This window comes from Symphalangus syndactylus, chromosome 10 (assembly GCF_028878055.3).
Source record: "Symphalangus syndactylus isolate Jambi chromosome 10, NHGRI_mSymSyn1-v2.1_pri, whole genome shotgun sequence".
NCBI lineage: Eukaryota > Metazoa > Chordata > Mammalia > Primates > Hylobatidae > Symphalangus > Symphalangus syndactylus.
The window spans coordinates 23,071,556-23,090,430 of NC_072432.2; the positions used below are offsets into that span (position 1 = coordinate 23,071,556).

The window sequence follows — 18,875 nt, forward strand, 5'->3', positions numbered from 1 at the left end:
CTGTGGATTATTTCTGATTTTTTTTTTTTTTTTACTAAAATTAAGCTGCAGTGAGTATTCTTGTACATATTCTCTGTGCACATATATGTGACTTTCTCTATTATGTGTGACTAAAAGCAATATTGTTGGATCATGGCATTGGTACATCTTCAGTTTTGTTAAATGGTTCTATGATTTCTTTTTCCATTAGCAGTGTATGAAAGCTATTATTATTAATCTGACAACACTTGGTAGTCTTAAGAGTTTAACTTTTGTGAATCTGGTAGGTTTAAAATGATGTCCTGTTATTTTAATTTTAATTTTTTTGATTGCTAGTGAGACTGAGTTCTTTTTTTGTATATTCACTGGTCATTATGTTTTTCTCTTGGGTAAATTGTCTTTTGTTAAATAAAATAATGATGTGTAGAAGTCTTTATTTGAAATATTAATTTGTTATCTGTTGTAATTATTATAGAGATCTCCTCCTCGTTTTTGACCTTAAATTTGGTAATGGTGTATTTTATCAAGTAGAAATTTTAAGTTTTGAGAAGGCCAGTGTTGTTTGCTCTTTTGTTATGATTTTTACTTTTTAATGGCTTTAAAACAATATTTTTCCCTACCTCAACGTCCTAAAAGATAGTTTTCTGTATTGACTTTTAGTAGCTTTAAAGTTTTGTTTTCGTATTGGTTCTTTTATTACTCTAAAACAAGAGCGGAAGAGCAGAAAGGGTTCTGGGTTGAATTGAAAGCAGGATAATCAATGCACTGATATTACATTTCAAAGTCTGAGTGACATATGGTGATGGTCTGCACTTGGGAAGTAGTGGTGGAGATAGAGACACATTTGAGATCTGTTTTGGAGGATTTGTTAGGTTGAGTCTTTAGACTGATAAGAATTACCCTTGGAGCAATAAAATCTGGATTCTCCAAGATTGCCTTTAAGGCTTTGATTTAGTAAGTCTGCAGTGAAGCTTGATGTTCTTGACTTTCCAGGCAATTTTGATGATTATTTTGAAAAAAAGGTCAAGGAAAATATCTGCAGCTAAAAAACAAAAGTAGATCTAAGAGTTTGTATTTTTTATTACCCAGAATAATTTACATTATATTTGTTCAGTAAAAATAGGAGTTATGCTGTTCCAATTTTGTTAATTTATTTTTAAACTTTCAGTTGTGAATGAATGAATGAAACTGACAAAATGATTTTTGTTCAGTATATCAGGATATGTTCTAGTTTCTAACTATACTATTGAAGGAAGAATACCTTTTATCTTGATGTCTTTTTCTACTTCTTCGGATTGTTGGATATAATAACATTTTGGGTCTTTAAAACTCATTGTTTTCTAGCCATTGAGTTGTCTCTCAAGGAACAAAGGCAGCAGTCAACCACCCTTTCCACTTTGTATCCAAGCACATCCAATCTCTTAACTAACCACCAACATGAAGGCCGAAAAGTTCGTGCTATATATGACTTTGAAGCTGCTGAAGATAATGAACTTACTTTTAAAGCCGGAGAAATTATTACAGTTCTTGACGACAGGTAATGTTAATATTACATTTAAAATTTGTATGAAAGTATGTATGGTTTCTGTGTTTCATATTATTCCTGTTGATTGCAGTTACCAAATACAATAATAAATATTGACCTAGATGCTTCTCTGTATGACAGTTGGCTGATTTGCTTGTGTTATACTGGGTGGATTCTTATTTTGTTGTTTAATTTTTTTCTTATTTATTACTTAGTTTATAATTTGTTTTGGAGGCCTAGTTTAATCTATTCATTTTTGGTTCCACCTAATAATATAGATTGTTAGATTATTTAAAAAGTTACAGTTTTAGAAAAACACTGAGTATGTATATGTACTTAATGGAATTTGTAAGAAATATATAATCTATTGAGTTTTTTTACACAGAACAGTATATCCATATGGAACAAATTTATTTTATATGGAATTACACATTTATTCAGGAGGTGATACAGTGTATCAGTTTTTTTTTTTTACTATAGCTTTCTGATGTTTCACTTGAAAATGAATTGTTACTGATGCTTGTTACTGATAATGAAGTAATAAAATTTGCAGGTGTTTTTTAAAAATCAGTTCAAATTGATTTAAAGTTCTTCCTGTAGTGTCTCTCTTACTTACTGCCTTAGTCCATTTGGGCTGCTGTAACAAACTACCATAGACTAACTGGTTTATAAACAACAGGAATTTATTTCTCACAGTTCTGGAGTATAAGTCTGTGATCAAGGACCCAACAGATTGACTGTGTGTTGAAGGCCCACTTTCTGGTTTGTAGAAGGCTGTCATTTTGCTGTGTCCTCCCATGGCAGCAGGGGCAAATGAGCTCTCTGGGGTCTCTTTTATAAGGTCGCTAATCTCATTCATGACTTAATTGCTTTCCAAAGGCCCCACCTTCTGATACCATTGCTTTGGGGGTTAGGATTTCACCCTGTGAATTTTGGGAAGACACAAACATTAAGACATATTTTAACGTTTTTTTTTTTTTGAATGGAAGAAAATAAAGTTTGAGCTGGTTAGCTGGAAATTGCACAAAACCTTACATCTGTTCTTTCAAAAACATGTATTGAGTGCTTGCTAGCTTTCCATATACCAGAGTTTACACCTAGGAGTGTACTCTTTGTGAATGTTGTGCGCTGTGAACAGTGTCATCTTTCATATTTGTTCTGCTGGGAGAAAAGAAAAAACCTTGCTCCTGTGTACTAGAAAGAGCAATGATTTAGGAATGGAGACTGAAAGTAAGAGCCTGTCTTTATAGCTCATTACAAAGACTTCTTACTCTGGAGCCTGTGAACCACCTGAAGCTGACAGTTTTTTCGTATGGGTGCCTCTTTTTTGGGAGAGAGTCCATAACTGCAAAGCATGCATTGGCAGTCAAAAAGATAAGCAACCGTGTGTTTAATAGCTTCTTACCTTTTCTGAGACTTCTTCTTCTTTTGTAATAAAGGAAGATTCATTGGCTTTTTCAGTGGGTTATTGTGAGATTCAAATTTTGTAGTAGTGTAAGTTAAATACTACAAAAGATAAAGATTTACAGAAATAAATACATTTGTTATGGTAAAGCATTGTTTTTTGTTTGTCATAGTGATCCTAACTGGTGGAAAGGTGAAACCCATCAAGGCATAGGGTTATTTCCTTCTAATTTTGTGACTGCAGATCTCACTGCTGAACCAGAAATGAGTAAGTATTTTCCAGCCTGCCAATAAATGATGTTTTCTAATCCTTTTCTTAATGGAAGTTGAGTAAACTGAACTTTTTAGAGCAGTGTTGTCCAGGCTGGAGTGCAATGGTGCGAGCTCGGATCATTGCAACCTCCGCCTCCTGGGTTCAGGTGATTCTCCTGCCTCGGCCTCCTGAGTAGCTGGGATTACAGGCACCCGCCGCCACGTCCAGCTATTTTTGTATGTGTATGTATTTTTAGTAGAGACAGGGTTTCACCATGTTGGCCAGGCTGGTCTTGAACTCCTGACCTCAGGTGATCCACCCGCCTCAGTCTCCCAAAGTGGTGGGATAACAGGCATGAGCCATTGCACCTGGCCTGACTTTTCTTTTTCATATGTATCTATGTAGAGGTCATTGTTAAAATGCAAATTCATTAAGGAGTCTTACAGAATTTATACATTACATATTTTTCTTACCAGTTGATTACAGTGTGACAAGTACAGTATAACCTCAGGAAGGATTTTTCCTGTTCAAAGGTTGGGACCATTTCTCTAGTGTGTAGTCTCAGACTTGAAAGCAGTGGTCTCCAAGCAACATGTCAGATATTCAGAAGGAGCCATTTTTACTAATCATATAAAAGTTTTTTGTTTGATTTGCAAACCCTGCTGAGTAGGATAATAAACTAGAAAGTGGGGCCGTGGAGAAAAAGTGATACTAGTGGCAGGCTTAACAGTTTCAGGAGACATAGCTACATAGTCGGTCTAAGTAGTGAGAGACAGTTTACTATATTTCTACATAATATTGTGCTTTAATGAATCTTCATAATGATGAGTTTAGTCATCAAGCAAAGTTTAAGTCATAATCTCCCCTCTATTTAGGAAGACAGAAAAATATATTCAAATCTAGAAAAATTTGTGTTTGTAATAAAATGTTTAAAATTTTTAAGGAGCTTATGTATATAGGTTGATATGCTACAGTTATTTGGCAAAATATCTCATTATTGTTTTTTAATGCTAGATAGAAGGGATCAAAGAAAATTACAAACCACAAGATGCTTAGGTGTTTTTTAGTTTATAAGAATTTTTAGAAAAAAAATCTTTGTCCTGGTCATCTTTTTGTTTCCAGCAGCTCCTAATAGTGAATCTTATAATACATACTATGTATTTATAGAATAAATGATACAGAAATATATATGTTAACAATAAAGAGATACTTCACTTCTCTTTCAAGAGAAGGCTTGAACAGCAAACCAGAAATTACAGATCTTTAAGAAAATGATGCGCTGTCATAGTTATTGCCAGGGTGTCTGGTGTCATTTTTATAGAGACAGATTAGTGAGACCCAGTCTTTCAATGATGTTTTCTATGTCTGTGAGATTTCAAAAACATGTCAACCTTGTTTAAATGGCATTGCATAGTGTGCTGACTTTTTAATAACCTGGGCTGGTAATGATGTTTTGTTTGTTTTTGGACTTTTTTTTTTTTTTTTGTCCTGAATCAGTTCCTGGAGAGGATAGAATTGCTTGGAGTTCTGTTCAAGATAAGGTCAAGGATCTCATGTAGATCCTGGAGCCATTTCATCTTTTTTTTTTTTTTAGTCATATAGCAATGCAGCTTCAATATGAGTTTTCTAGTTTTTCTCATATTTTTCACTCTGGACGATCTAAAAGAGAAACTGAAGCATCAGAGCCTATGTAATGGGGTTGTAGTTCTCAAGCGTGGAGAGCAGGTGCTAGCATGATCGCAGAGCATCATTCTTTTGAGGATATAGAAGTCTATTTCACTTAGCCTGTCAAAGAGAAATAGCTGCCCTATTTAGCTTGCTTTTGGTTTGGAGATACAGTAAAATATTGTGAAATCCCTTTGTTATATATTGTATATAAATAATATATTTTTTTACGCACACATAGTATTAGTTCCTATGAGAAAAGGGGCTGCAAACTTGTGTGTCAAGAGCTGTTAGAATATGAAGTCTGCCATGTGTTTTCTTATGGGTAATGGCCAATGCAGTGCTATCCCAGCTTTCTACTTGTAATAGCTCAAGATAGAAAAAGCAAAATGTCTGCAGCAGATGTTTCTTTTCCTTTATAGGAAAATGAATCAGCTGTAGAATTTTGCTTTTGGTGACTTGAATGGAATGATTATATTTCTTTGGTTGGAAATTAAGCTATTTCTGTGTTATACAGAAGCACACAACACAGTACCCAAGTGATTGGGCTTCATGTTCTCGGGGTAAAATCACTGGCACAGGCCAGATTTCAGTAGTATGGGCTAGTAGAGCAAGATAGATTGGCATTCAAATCCAGGCTTTATCATTTATTAGCTTTCTCTTTTGTAAGAGTTTTTAATCTTTCCAAACTACCTTATTTATAAAAAGGGCATATCTCGTAAGATTGTTTTGGAGATTCATTGGAGGAAATGTAATATTCCATCAAGCATATTCAATAGTTTAATAAACATTATTTCCCTTCCTTAAATTGCCCCCTCCTATCTTCCTTTCCATCATGATTCTTAATATTTTTATGAATTGATTGACCACATTGATGTAAGAATTAAAAATATAGAAAGGAAGTTTGTTTAGTAGAGTCATATATGCCTTTCGGTAGTATTTGGAGGTTGTTATATAGCTACTGTTATGTTAAATTGTTTTTAAAGATTGCTTTGGTGAGTAGGAGAAATATGTGCTTCTGGCCAATGAATTGTTGATCCCTCAATGACCACTTTTTAATGTCAAATGATAATATTATATAACTAGAAAATATAGGCTGATTTGTTGGAAGACTGAGATCCCTGCCAAGGCCACTTGTAAAGTTCTCCACTGGCATGGATGTCATTCTCTAAACGCCTAAGTGGCATGCCAGATAATATATAGCTGATTTTCGCATTCATTACATTGGAGTAGTGTGGATTTTTTATCAAACCAGATTTTTTTTTTTCTACCAAATGAGATTTTTTCTTGAAGGATTGGTAATTTAAAAAGAGAGTTTATTTTAAAGTGCAGAATTCACTTAGGCCATTGTAAAACTTTGCTTTTGTCCTCCAGCTTACTAAACTCTGATGTGTAATAGGTGATTAACCTTTTTTCAGAAATACAACTCTTATTATTAGTGAAATCTCTTTTTATGGAAAATGTAAAATGTTTACAAGAGAAAATTAAGAAATCCAATTTCATAAAGTAATGTTCTGTTATTACTGCCAAAATCTGCAACTCAGTTATTTCTTAAATTGCGCCTTTTAGCTTGCTGGGAGTATAAGAAAAATCCCCAAATCTCTCTTGGAAGTTAAAGTGCTTTAAAGTAGAATTTTAAATGTATTATAAAAAAAAGATAACTTTTACATATCTTACAGTTAAAACAGAGAAGAAGACGGTACAATTTAGTGATGATGTTCAGGTGGAGACAATAGAACCAGAGCCGGAACCAGCCTTTATTGATGAAGTAAGTGGTTTCCATGGTGATAGGAGTTGGTACTTTGTATTGAAATTTAAATGGTTTTGCTTTAAGAAAAAATTGATTGAGTTTTTTTGTTGTAAAAATTTTTGTATTTTTTTATAAAAATTCAAGCAATATAGACGATGCAGGTTGTTTTTGAAACTTCCTCTCCAGTCCTTTGTTTGCCATGCCAGAGCCTCATTATTTTAAATTCCTGCTGAATATTCTGTAGAGTGGCCTTACCATGATTTATTTAATCTATTGTTGAATTCCTAGGTTGTTTACAGTTTTTACAGTGTTGTAGTGAGATTTTTGTTTTTGAACATGTATCTTTGTGTTTCTTTAGGGTAGATATTCAGGAGTGAAACTATCAAGTTGAAGGATTTGTGTGTTTTCCATTTTAATAGATACTGTCAAATTGTTGAGCACAACAGGTTTTTACACTCCTATTCATATCATGCGAGAACTCCTGTTTCCCGGCATACTCAACAAGGATATTAAGATTGCGCATTACTGAGGAAGGGACACTCACTGACTGTCTAGTGAAACAAATAAATTACTGTTGTAAAAATAAAATTGTCATTAAATTGCTTCTACATAAATCACTGCATAAAAGCAGTGCTAATATATTGAATATCATTGGAGATGATTCATGGTTCCTCCTTGTATTGAACACATTCTAGTATTTGAGGAAAAGCTTATGCTAATTTTATATTAAATGTCTTCATATGTCATTGTCATACCTGAAACAAAGTATATTTTTAGTAATTATGCTCAAAAATGTGATATCAACTTGGTGACACACCACACTTTTTGGAGCCACATAATGGTATCCAAATTGGTATTACTGGGATTTAAATTTGAGATTTATTGGATTAAGTTAATCACTCCTATTTAGTTAAGTTTTATAGAAATATCTGCTGTTACTGCATGTAAAGAAAAGATTAAAACTGGCTACCTTTTTCATCTTTAAGCGTGTTTGTGAAAAAATAAAAAGTATGTTTGTGGTTGTCTTTTTCTACTCAAACTTATTGCCTTGTTTTAAAAATAACATTAACATAACTGTTGAGTTAACTTAATAATACATTAAATTATGCACCTAGCAAACCATTAAGGATTTTTTAAGTGTCACATTGTATAGATCAGGAGTTGGCAAACTCTCAGGCCAAATTTAGCCTGTTGCCTGTTTACTGGAACACAGATAAATTTGTGTATATATTGTTTGGCTGCTTTTGTGCTGCAGTGGAAGAATTGAGTAGTAGCAACAGAGATCATGTGGCCAGCAAAGCCTGAAATATTTACTGGCTGGCCATTACAGAAAAAGTTTGCTTGGCCCCTGGTATAGATAATTTAAAGAGAATCTTTTCAGATCCTCAGTTACCATAGCATTCTTTCCTAAACTGATCTGCCCAAGAACATTCTCTCCTACCATTTTTCATTTTTACCCCCCTCCTCTCCTTTTTCAATTCTTCTCTCCCACTTTACGGAAGAAAGGCTTACCGCTTGCCTGTAGTGAAGATTACTGTGGTACATTGCCTCAGAGTATAAGAAATACCAGGGATGATTCCATATATTGGTTTTGGTATTAAGAAAGTAATGGCTCTAGTTAACACAGCTGAGATGGTTCCATATTTTTTGTTTTTAAAAAATAGGACCTAAATGAATTTTCAGCTAGTAGATTATTAAAAATAATTTTTAATGACAGACCACTGTCATTCCATTCCATCTTTCAGAAGATACCGAAAGAACTTAATGAAATTGCTATAACAGCTTGATTATATGAATAAAATTTCTCCTCACTTTAAACTATAAAAACGAAAAATAGGAATAGAACTGGTGCTGAATCCTGGCTCATTTTACTTTTCAAAACTTGAAATATAGTTAATGTTGTTTTGACCCTTTATATATTAATAATAATAATCATTACCTTATACATATGAATGAATCTAACACTGAGAGTATTATCAGTTTACATACTTTTAGTGCAAAGAAATCCCATATGGTCATCAGTAGAAAACTTTCAAGTATATTCGGATAAAATTTTGGAGGGGAAATTGAGTGGAAATATGATAAGTTCAAGGAGAAAAACAATTTGAAATACATGACAGAGACTTTGTTTGAATGGTAATGGTGAGTGCAGATTGCTCTGGTGTTTAAATTCCTTTGGCTATATTTAAAGGAATTTTTGACTGTTTTATTTTAAAATGTGAACACTTAATGTCCTGGAAATCTTATCCTTTGTAACATTTTAAACGTATGAGAAATGAGATGTTATCTTTGAAATATGTAAAGGGGTTTATGGGCTTTTAGCAATCTTTTATGGGAGGCAGAAACAAAATTTGAAGAGTGAAACAGACTGTGGAAGACTGTGCTAAGGGCGAGGAATCCACCTGGGCTAGGAGAAGTGATGTTTGGCTGATTGCATTATATAAGAAAATGTTGCCCGGGCGCAGTGGCTCTCGCCTGTAATCCCAGCAGTTCCGGAGGCCGAGGGGGGCAGATCACGAGGTCAGGAGATGGAGACCATCCTGGCCAACTTGGTGAAACCCCGTCTCTACTAAAAATACAAAGATTCGCTGGACATGGTGGTGCGCACTTGTAATCGTAGCTACTTGGGAGGCTGAGGCAGGAGAATTGCTTGAATCTGGGAGGTGGAGGGTCATAGTGAGCCAAGATCATGCCACTGCACTCCCTGCATTCCAGCCTGGGAGACAGAGTAAGACTCCATCTCAAAAAAAAAAAAAAAAAGAAGAAAAAGAAAATACTTGCAGAAGCAGACTAGTCATCTATCTAGAAACCCTACTTCTTTGACACTAAATAATTTTAAATATCGTATAGTATTCTGTAAGCAAACAAACCGGAAACCATCTGTGTGTTAATGGACTCTCACTTTCATTTGACCTTTTTTTGTGTGTGGTAGGCAAACTTTCTTGACATGTGCTTTTGTTTTTTAAGACTGCTTAAAATGAAAATTGTGAATAATTTACATTGAAAATTGGTATCCATTTCAAAAAAAACAGAATTATTTTGACTTGGGAAGAGTTTTTTTTAGCATACTTATGTCACTTTCACTCTCTGATGATTAATTCGTTTCTCAAGCTATTTTCCTTTTACACAGAACGTAGTTTTTAAATTTTAAATAATTACTTTGCTTAGAATTAGTAGTCTTTATTTGCCCTACGTACCTGTATATAGTAGCATAACCATGTAAAAACCATGCATGGAGAAAGGTTTGTAATTATTTTAGTAGTAGTCATGGTAGAGTAGATCTGTTTGGATTTTTTAAGAAACATAAATACATATATACTTATATATCGTATAGACGTGTGTATGTAATGATGGTTTCATTCATTCCATTGGTCTGTACAACAAAAGATTCTGAAATAGATCTGTGTCACTGATTTGAGGTACCTTCCAGCCTTTTCCACATAGGAAAATAGAGAAACTACTAGTCTTCCTCCTTCCTTTTAGGACTAACTGAAACACTGGTAGAAAGAAAATGTAGAATAAACCCTAAGAGTCCCACTTAGAAGAGCAGCTGTGATACAGCTGAGCTCTGCCTTACTGAAACAGCTGCTGTATTCACCATGGGCAAGAAGGAATGACAAGTTGTTAGTCATAAGCAATGCCATCTTGAGATGGATGGTACACTTGTTGGCATGGCTAAGCTAAAGCTGCTCCGAAACAAAGAAAAATCCTCTAGCCTGACATAAGAGGTGGAAGAACTCAGGCATTGTAGGTTTAAATGTGGCTTGATTTCTTCTCGCTTAAGAGAATCTCTGTTAGCAGTTGATTGGTTGGTTGATTTATTTATTTAAACGGGGTCTTGCGCTGTTGTCCAGACTGAAGTGCAGTGGCGAGATCATAGCCCACTGCAGCCTTGACCTCCTGGGCTCAAGTGATTCTCCCACCTCAGCCTCCTGAGCAGTCTCAAAAATATATAGGAAGCACTTTCAAGGCTCTGACTTCATGCGATACTAGAGAAAATAAATACATGGGACACTGAAAACATAAAAGCAAAATTGGAGTCTCCATAACTATGAATTTCGAAAGTTTGTCTAGTTAATAAAGTGAAAACATAAAGTTGCATAAAGGTTGGTAGCTTTTTATATTAACTACTTCATTCCTGTAGGATAAAATGGACCAGTTGCTACAGATGCTGCAAAGTACAGACCCCAGTGATGATCAGCCAGACCTACCAGAGCTACTTCATCTTGAAGGTAAAACTTTTCTATTTACCTTGCAAATAAAGAATAATTAGAGGTTAATAACTGGTGTCCTGTTAAAGAATGGGTTTTGAGGATAATATTAAAAATGGAACATTTCTCATTTCTCCTTGACCCAGGCTCACTCTCATATGCAGTTGAAACCTTGGGTAGAATTTGAATTCTTTTTTTTTTGAGACAGGGTCTCACTCTGTTGCCCAGGCTGGAGTGCAGTGGCGCTATCTCGGCTCACTGCAAGCTCCCCCTCCCAGGTTCACGCCATTTTCCTGCCTCAGCCTCTCCGAGTAGCTGGGACTACAGGCGCCCGCCATCACGCCCGGCTAATTTTTTGTATTTTTAGTAGAGACGGGATTTCACCATGGTCTCGATCTCCTGACCTCGTGATCCGCCTGCCTCAGCCTCCCAAAGTGCTGGGATTACAGGTGTGAACCACCGCGCCCGGCCAGAATTTGAATTCTTATAATTTTCTATCCAAACTAAGTGTTCTGTTCAACATTTTAGAATCTGGTAAAATGAAAAATGGCACTTTAAGGTTTCGAGATTAATATTTTAGATTAAGTTGTCACCATTATAACTTTAAGAAAATCAATTTTGGGTTCTGTAGACTAAGGTTAACGAATGTATATTTTTATTACTCCAAATTAAATCTTTTATTCCTTAAATTATACAAATATCTCTCAAAGGTTCACATTTTTTTTCTTGTACTTTCTTATATTTCTTCACATCTTGTCATTTTAGCAATGTGTCACCAGATGGGACCTCTCATTGATGAAAAGCTGGAAGATATTGATAGGTAAAAGAAAATGGGTGCATTTATGTTGTGTACCTTCTTTCCTGAAGCTATCACTATAAACTGCAAAGTGGGCTATAACTGCCTTTTAAAAAAGAAAAATATTGTGGAGGAACCAACTCTCATTCACGTATCTTGTGCTAGATGTGGAGAATTAGACTCATTTGTCCTTTTTTTAAAGTGAGGATTTGATCGACCTTTACAATATAGTCAAAAGGACCAGCATAGATAGGTCTTTTTAAAAACAAGGGCTAGCTGTGTAATCCTCTTTGCTGAAGTGGCATTACCAGAGCTCACAAATGACCCATATGTTAGTAACTAGGGAAACCAAGATATTTCTGGTACAGTCAGGTCCAATAAACTGGAGTTCCCTCAGCACAGCACGTAAACCTTAAACAGTTTGAGTTGCTTCAGGGCTAAAATGCAGGATATTTTTGTTGTAAGTGAAATTTTAATAATGTCTACTAGTACTACTTTTTGCTATTTTTGATATTTGGATGTATCATTATTTAGAACATTATATCATTTTAGTAAGAGCTATGCTTCAAATTATTGTGTCATTTTCAGAAAACATTCAGAACTCTCAGAACTTAATGTGAAAGTGATGGAGGCCCTTTCCTTATATACCAAGTTAATGAACGAAGATCCGATGTATTCCATGTATGCAAAGTTACAGAATCAGCCGTATTATATGCAGTCGTCTGGTGTTTCTGGTTCTCAGGTAAGCTTTTAGAAGCCCATGTTGTTTTAAATTCTCAAATGCACAGTCAGGTGTGGTAGCTCACGCCTGTAATCTCAGCAATTTGGGAGGCCAAGGTAAGAGGATTGCTTGAGACCAGGAGTTTTAAGACCAGCCTGGGCAACATAGTGAGACCCTGTCTCTACCAAAAAAAAAAAAAAAAAAAATTAGCCAGGCTGGGGCATGTTCCCTGGTCCCTGCTCTTGAAAGACTGAGGTGGGAGGATAGCTTGAGCCTAGAAGGTCGAGGCTGCAGTGAGCCATGTTCACACCACTGCACTCTAGCCTGGGCAACAGCGACACCCTGTCTATAAAATACATAAATAAAGAAAGAAATTCTCAAATGCATTTGAGATTATTTGGAATAGCCGTTTGAAACTTTCTAAAACTAATGTTTAGAATTAAAATTTAGCAGAATTTTTTTACTTGGCAATTACAGTATATAATATACTAATTATACTAATAGTTTTTTGTTGTTGTTGTTTAAAGGAAATTGCTTTTATACAGGGGTATGCAGCAGAATCAGCCATCACACTTTTTAAAAAAATTACAGATATATCCGTCCCACTCCAGACCTATTGAATCAGAATCCTCAGGGTTGAGGCCCCCCCCCCCCTTTTTTTTTTTTTTGAAGCGGAGTCTCACTCTGTCACCCAGGCTGGAGTGCAGTGCTGCAATCTCGGCTCACTGCAAGCTCTGCCTTCCGGGTTCTTGCCATTCTCCTGCCTCAGCCTCCCAAGTAGCTGGGACTACAGGCACCCGTCACCACGCCAGGCTAATTTTTTTTGTATTTTTAGTAGAGACGGGGTTTCACCGTGTTAGCCAGGGTGGCCTTGATCTCCTGACCTCATGATCCACCCGCCTCAGCCTCCCAAAGTGCTGGGATTACAGGCGTGAGCCATCGTGACTGGCCGAGGCCCATATTTTAAAAGCGCATATGTAATTATTTGCTTAAGAACCTTAGTTCTTCATCAAGTTGTGTACACTCAATATGTATAGCCTTTTGCAGGTCAGACATATCTCAGTAAAGTAGTTTCGTAAAAAACACAAAATGCTTTAGAGCTAAGAAAACTCTCTTAAACATCTAATGAACTTCTAGTTATCCTTAAAAGGAAAACTTAAATGCAGTGAAAAAAAAATGAGGTAAAAACCTGTTTTTATTATTACAAACCAACAAAATATATTTCCATAATTTAAAAACTGCTTTAATCTGGAATTTTCCCTCCTTTACGTGAGAATGCATGCAATACAGTGTAGAGCCCTTTGCTGTCTTTTCACCCCAAGCAACTATTTCAAGGGCCCCCTTTTCACAAACTCATCATGGTGAGGTGAGGTTACAGGGAATAACTAGCCAGATACTGGCCGGGTGCAGTGGCTCACACCTGTAATCCCAGCACTTTGGGAGGCTGAGGCGGGTGGATCACAAGGTCAGGAAATGGAGACCATCCTGGCTAACACGGTGAAACCCCGTCTCTGCTCAAAGTACAAAAAAAATTAGCCTGGAGTGGTGGTGGGTGCCTGTAGTCCCAGCTACTTGGGAGGCTGAGGCAGGAGAATGGCATGAACCCGGGAGGCGGAGGTTGCAGTGAGCTGAGATCCTGCCATTGCACTCCAGCCTGGGCGACAGAGCAAGACTCCATCTCAAAAATAATAGTAATAATAATAAAAAATAATAATAATAAATAAAAATAAAACTAGCCAAATACTCCATTTTTTCCATGCAGAGTGGGCACGGACTGTGTTCAGATTAACGTTTAGCAGAATTGAGGGGCCAGCACCCTGTAGATGAACAGCTAGGCCCAAGAAACTTGGGGCTAGAGGGCACCTGCTTTAGAGTCTCGATCACCAGTTTGAGACAAAGAAGCAAAAAACCTTCATGTTCAATTTTCTAAGAATGACAGAATACAGTTATGAGGACTGGTATAGCTGTGTTTATAATGAAGACCCTTTGGATCCATGTGTGGGTCTGTCGTTTAACAGAAGTACTAAATGGAAGGATCTAATGAATACTACAGAAAATTAGGACATTGTATGTTTTAGACTTTGGGTAGTTAAGACTTCAATCTCTTTAGATTAAAAATGCATTTTTAAATACAGAAGTAGACAAATCCAGCCTGTTGCATTTTTTTTTTTTTTAACAAACTTTCTTTTTGAGACGGAGTCTTGCTCTTTCACCCAGGCTGGAGTGCAGTGGCGCGATCTTGGCTCACTGCCAGCTCTGCCTCCTGGGTTCACGTCATTCTCCCGCCTCAGCCTCCCGAGTAGCTGGGGCTGCAGGTGCCCGCCACCACACCCAGCTAATTTGTTGCATTTTTAATAGAGATGGGATTTCACTGTGTTAGCCAGGATGGTCTCGATCTCCTGACCTCGTGATCTGCCTGCCTTGGCCTCCCAAAGTGCTGGGATTACAGGCATGAGCCACCACGCCCGGCGGCTTTAAATAAACTTTTATCAGAACACAGCCACTCTGATTTACTGACAGACCCGAGTAGTTGTGTCAGAGACTACATGGTCCACAAAACTTAAAATATTTACTGTCAGGCCCTTTACAAAAAAGTTTGCTGACCCCTGCTTTAGAAAGTTAGCTTGCTCTATTGTTCAGTAAACTGCAGTTTAGGAAATGTGACTTGTATCCATTGCAGTCTATGGCTACAAAACAATGAGTTCAAATACACTTTCTAAATATCCTTTGGGATTCCTTAAAAAATACCAACATGCAGAATATTAAAATATATTTAATGTAAGGGGAGATTAGTATAAAGTTTCAGGGTAAGTTTCTTTAATGCTTCATTATGGAGATAACATGAGTTTAGCATATGTTTAACTAAAAATGAAAACCATCAACAGCCTATTTCATTGAAAAGTGTTTTTCAAAATGCCTGTTGACAGAAATAACTTTGAAAAAAGGATTCCAGAGTGGTAATTTTTCTTGTTTTTGTAACTGAATACCTCTACAGAGAAAGTTCAGTATGCTTATTAAAATTTTAGAATTGAATATGATTTCTCTTTAACCGTCCCAGGTGTATGCAGGGCCTCCTCCAAGTGGTGCCTACCTGGTTGCAGGGAACGCGCAGATGAGCCACCTCCAGAGCTACAGTCTTCCGCCGGAGCAGCTGTCTTCTCTCAGCCAGGCAGTGGTCCCGCCATCTGCAAACCCAGCCCTTCCTAGTCAGCAGACTCCGGCCGCTTACCCAAAGTAATTTTACTGTTGATTCTTGTTTGGACTTAATGCTGTTACAGCTGTTTAAGTGCTCCCAGTTATCTATAACTATAAAATCTGGCTAATAAATATCTGTGGTCAGCGTCATGCGGCTGGACCATTCGCGCTAATGAGTGGTGGAGCCTCTGTGGTATTCCAGTACCAGCCAGCAAGCTGGTCCTCTGCTCCCGACTCGCTCAACTCATGTAATCTGGTTTCAGCCCTATATTTTTACTACTACTCTTACCATAAGTTTTTATTGTTTTTATTTGCATCTCTGATATTTGATAATGTCTTTAATGAAATTTACGTTTAGTGACTATAATTTTTCATTTTCCCACACATTTTGTATAAAATCTAAATTCTGTTATTTTAAAATATATAGTTCTGAGCTGTCTCTTTAAGACAATTATTTTCTTATTTTTGCCCTGTTTTGGAACTTAGTTTATATTATAGCAAGGTACCCTATTTGAAACAAGAAGATACAAGAAGATAAGCACCCTTGTTTCTCAGGAGGCAGATGGCTGAATATGTGATGACAGATGCCCATTTACTTTGCCATTTACTTACAGTGCTCTCTGTCATGTAGTTAAATGATTATTATGTGTTTTTTTCTGCTTTAATGGGACTCTAAGCTGAAATCTTTTCCTTGAAGCAAATGAAGGATAGGCTTTTAAGATTTTACCAACATGTATTCTAGAAGTTACGATATTCTAGCTGGCAACAGAAGTTTCTGGGTAGCACGGGTACAACTAGAAACCTTTCCAGCAGTGTCAGGATTGCCCAGGAATGCTCCTGTACTGCCCTGTCTTGCACTATTCATCCTCAAAGAGTTACGTGTTAGAGATGCTTGGGGATTTTCAAGCACTATTTGGTTGTCAGATCTAGTATCCCGAAGTGACCTTAAGGGGGATGATGGCAAGGCCTAGTGTCAGAAAACAGGGCATTCCCTAGTGGGTTATGTATCTTAAAAAAAAGTGTTAAGTGTAGCTTGCACTCTTGCAGGATTTTTTTTTTTAAGTTGAAATCTGGTGGAAATGAACACACTTATGGAAAATAAGTAGCTGTTCTTAGAGTAGCATGTTGCTTTACAACTAGATACAAAGTGGGTAGAAGGTAGGAATTGTTGAGAAGACACTAGGGTTCCTGACTTAATAGGACCCTTCAGCTATTTTAGTTTTAGCCGGAATTGCCACCTTTCCCCTGCTAGTCCTCTGTTTGACTATGTCACGTGCTGCTCTACCTTCCTTGTTACTAGAGATTACTTGAGACTCATTCTTCAAGGTCGGGGCCTTGGGAAGTTATCCTTATGAATGAGATAACCTGTTGCTTTAACAGTGAAGTTCTGTAGCGCTGTGGCACCCTGCTGCTGTTCTCTGTGAGTGACTCTGCTTCTGCATTCGGGATGTGAAATCCCTGGCATGGGCCCAACCCTACCCATAGAGTGTAGCTGTTAATGTCACCTCTCAAGGAACTCATGTTTATTTCAACAGGTGTCTTTTGAAGAACATTTTCTTGAAATATTTAGCCCTCTCGTCCTGGCTCATTCCCGTATATTCCTTAGTTGTTAGCTTAGCTGCATTTTTACTGGGACATCTTCCTTGCTTTTCCACCTCTCAGCACTGTTCCTCCTGTGTGCTGTCAGAGGACTGTGTGTGTACTTCTGTTTTCTGGCTGGTAGTTGCCATTTTACTTGCTTGTATACCCACTGAAGACAATATCTTGAGAGTTGGCACTGTCTCTTTCACCTCTATAGCCATCCTACGTAGCACACAGTTTTACACTGGCTAGGAACGCAGTAAATATTTTATAAATACGTGTTTTAGTGTTAATGACAATTTCAAGTGCTATATGAGACCAGTTAGGTGTATTTTTTAAAAATTCCTTGCAAAGGCTTCACAGAGACGTAGAGACCATTTAAATATCTCTATAGAAAGGTACAATGTGTAATATCTGTTTATCGATATATAAAAACAGATGAGTGTTTGTGTGTTTCAACGGGGAGATGAGGAATTGCTGGTAGAGCAAATGTAGGATGAGGAAATCGGAAGGAGCGAGGGCCAGGGTTAGAAGTCTCCTCACTAGAGGTGTCCTCCGTATTTGACTCGAGCTTTCTAGTGGCAAATCAAGGTCAGTGAGGATTGTTGTTGTTTTTGGTAGGCAGGTTTTTTAGCACTCCTCAGTTTATATATTTCTGAGAGGCTATCTCTTGTTACATAAAATTTTGGTGTTAAAGCTCACCGTTTCTCATACTTCTGTCATCCTAGGACAGTGTTACTGTTGGGGAAGGTGTCACTGATGACAGTTTTCTAAAGCTACCTGTAGCGATGGTAGTATTATAAGGTGATAATAAGTGACAATTACTGTTAGTATTTTGAGACCACTGAAGCTTATGTATTTATTTGTCTCTGATTTTAGTTCACTACAGTTAGCATGTGCCAGGCACTGTGTTAGACACTTGAGAGTCTTCTTTAGCTTCAAGGTGCTTACTGAGTAGTAGGGGCAAACGCATAAAAAACATATAATTTTATACAACATGGTTTATAAATAAAGAAAGATATATGCCTTGTGCTTTAGGAGCCTGAGGGTTTGAGGAACTTTTCCAAGAGGGTTATTCTTAGCCAGTAGAAAAAAAGTGAGGAAGATGTTCTGTCATGTCAAAGATGCAGTAGTCTGGAATGGCATGGTACCCGTGGAGTGAGCAAAGATGGGAGGTGTGAAAGGCGTGGTACGTATCGGCATTCCAGCAGCACACTTACCAAGGGATGTAAGCATGTGGGGGAGCAGTGAGAGACATACTTGAAGACACTGCCAAGGTCGAAGAATGCTTGTTCTAGATACCATCTTAGGGATAATGAAAAAGTTCAGAAAGGGCTTTGAATGGCAGTAGTGTAGATGGATTCATAGGGGCAAGATTAGAAGCTGGGAGACCGTGGATATTAGGCAAGAAATGATGAGTATTTGTTGGCAAGATACAGTGCTATTAATTGGAAAGAGTTATTTAGGAGATTAGCAAATAATTACACATTGGGTGACATGGTTGGGAGATAGTGTAGCGCAGAGATAAGAGAAAGAAGTATTGGTGAATTGCGTGGTTTTGCCCTAGGCAGTGGATGCTGGAACTGTAAATTGAGAATGATTACAATAATGCTAACATTTAAGGGGTATTTAGTATGTTCCAAGCACTGTGCTGTATGCTTTACACAAAGTAACTTATTCCTCATAATAACCTGTGAAGTTGGTAAACTATTACCCCCATTTTATAGATGGGGAAGCTGAGACCTGGAGACAGATCCAAAGTCCCACTTGGCTAAGATTCTAAACCAGACATTCT

General features: G+C 37.0%; 1 protein-coding gene across 5 annotated transcripts in view; it reads left to right on the forward strand.

The window, feature by feature from the left end:
- Positions 1–18,875, forward strand: part of STAM (signal transducing adaptor molecule) — a 78,088-nt gene that overhangs the window by 55,598 nt on the left and 3,615 nt on the right. For all 5 annotated transcript variants that reach the window (XM_055296688.2, XM_055296689.2, XM_063610122.1 and 2 more), the window contains 7 exons: positions 1,324–1,516; positions 3,082–3,176; positions 6,506–6,594; positions 10,721–10,808; positions 11,553–11,607; positions 12,172–12,325; positions 15,363–15,538. In XM_055296688.2, the coding sequence (XP_055152663.1) occupies positions 1,324–1,516; positions 3,082–3,176; positions 6,506–6,594; positions 10,721–10,808; positions 11,553–11,607; positions 12,172–12,325; positions 15,363–15,538 (850 nt within the window). The remainder of the gene's footprint in view (positions 1–1,323; positions 1,517–3,081; positions 3,177–6,505; positions 6,595–10,720; positions 10,809–11,552; positions 11,608–12,171; positions 12,326–15,362; positions 15,539–18,875) is intronic.